The 1,857-nt window shown below is 35.0% G+C and overlaps 1 protein-coding gene across 1 annotated transcript; it reads right to left on the reverse strand.

Annotated features, from left to right (window-relative positions):
* Positions 1 to 675: 675 nt before the first annotated feature.
* LOC109216121 lies at positions 676 to 1,311 on the reverse strand. Its single transcript, XM_019380252.1, has one exon. It carries the CDS (start codon positions 1,309 to 1,311, stop codon positions 676 to 678), a length of 636 nt encoding a protein of 211 aa, XP_019235797.1.
* Between the last annotated feature and the right edge of the window lie 546 nt (positions 1,312 to 1,857).

The raw sequence follows: 1,857 nt of genomic DNA on the forward strand, positions 1-1,857 counted from the left end.
AACTGAATTCTACTACTTGTAATAGCCTAGTATCTCTTAACAACAGTAATGTCCTTAGGGACTATATAACCCTTATGTAAGCTTTTCGTTACATATATATACATATATATATATATACATATATATACATATATATATATATATATATATATATATATATATGTATGTATGTATATATATGTATGTATCTATATATATGTATGTATATATATGCTTCCTTTGTTCAAAAAAAAAAATGTATCCTCTTATATATTAGTGTATGTCTGCTGTGTATATTACATATTCGTTGTGATATACATTACCAAGGTGATATTTTCCGGATGTGATTTCATTTTTGAAATCTAATTCCAAAATAATCTAAATCACCTTTAGATCGGGTCTTCTATCGGCGCCTAGGTTCATTCAGGCACCAAAATCTTCATTATTTTTTACTTCTTATCGCTGTACACATATTTATTTTTAGATTACTATTGTGGTGGTTTGTAGTCAACTTGGGACATACAAGTGTGAGAGCAGCAAAATACTTTTACTTCTTTTGACCCTGGTGGAAATATATGTAGCGTTATTTTTTATTTTTTTTTGGTAATTAAATTATTTTATTTACTAATAGCAATATGTACAAAGTTCTATGTGGAACAGGGTATTTCCAGTTCCATTCCCTCTTCTACATTTCTTCTATCCTCCTTTACAGTAAGTATCTATTTCTGCTATTCTCTTTTCTGTCTTACTATTCATCGATCCTCTGATTGCTACCTCTAGAACAATTTGCCTCACTATCATTTCCACTGTTTTCTTCTGATCTTGGAATATTCTGTTGTTCCTTTCATTCCATATGTTGTACACTGCACATGCCAGAGTCAATCTATAGACTTGAGCTGCTGCATTGTTTCCAGTTGCATTGCTTTCAGCCCATTGTATCTCTCTTTGCCATTCCATCGGAGCTCTATTTATTCCTTGCCATTGTAGTAGCTTGCTCCATATTTCTCCAGTAATTCGACAGTTAAACAACAAATGTTCAATAGTCTCTTCTGCTTCAGTACATAAAGGACAACTTACTTCATCTGCAATCTCCCATATGTGTAGTCTGCTTCTTGTAAGTAGCCTATTTTGTATAGCTAAACTCAGAACAAAGATCCACTTTGGAGCTCCTAGATTGTTGCATGTTAGTCCCCTCCATGATACCTTTTGATATTGCCCTCGCATGCTATTATACCACTTCTGGATAGAGAAGTAGTTCCATTCTATTACTTCCTTCATGCTGATTCCTGCTTCTTCTATATAGCTCTTTGCTTTGATTATTTTCTGAACCATCCATGATGCATTCCTTGGTTTGCAATCCCATACTTTCTGTTTCTTCCCGTAATATCACTACTGAAAAATTGGTCTACGGTAACGGTTGCAAAGCCGTTCCCATAGACTGCCAAACCGTTGCCATAGGGATATTGGAACGGTTTAAAGACCGTCACATCAGTCGGCGTACCCATAGGCCTAGTGGAACGGTTCTTGCAACGGTTTGCATCGCCGCGACAATAGGTATGTCTATTGCAACGGTTTTCCCTTTCTCTATTGGAACGGTTATTTTTTTCAATTGGAACGGTTTAAAACCGTTACTGTATTGTTTATATAACGGTTTTTAACCGTTACCATTTTATTTAAAGAAACACTTATGTAAGCTATTGCTACGGTTATGTGGGATATAGCCACGGTTTCTTTAGGCTATCGTAGCGGTTATATTTGTATTAGGTACAGTTTATGGGACCTATTGCAACGGTTTACATTGTCTACTAGAACGCCATTTGTGTCCTATTGCAACGGTTCTGGTAGGCTATTGTATCAGTTCAGTTAAAATCAAAATAT

This window comes from Nicotiana attenuata, unplaced genomic scaffold (assembly GCF_001879085.1).
Source record: "Nicotiana attenuata strain UT unplaced genomic scaffold, NIATTr2, whole genome shotgun sequence".
NCBI classification, from domain to species: domain Eukaryota; kingdom Viridiplantae; phylum Streptophyta; class Magnoliopsida; order Solanales; family Solanaceae; genus Nicotiana; species Nicotiana attenuata.

What these genes read in the sequence shown, in the direction of transcription:
- LOC109216121 (XM_019380252.1), bottom strand. Translation starts at nt 1,311, where the DNA reads ATGGTTCAGAAAATAATCAAAGCAAAGAGCTATATAGAAGAAGCAGGA.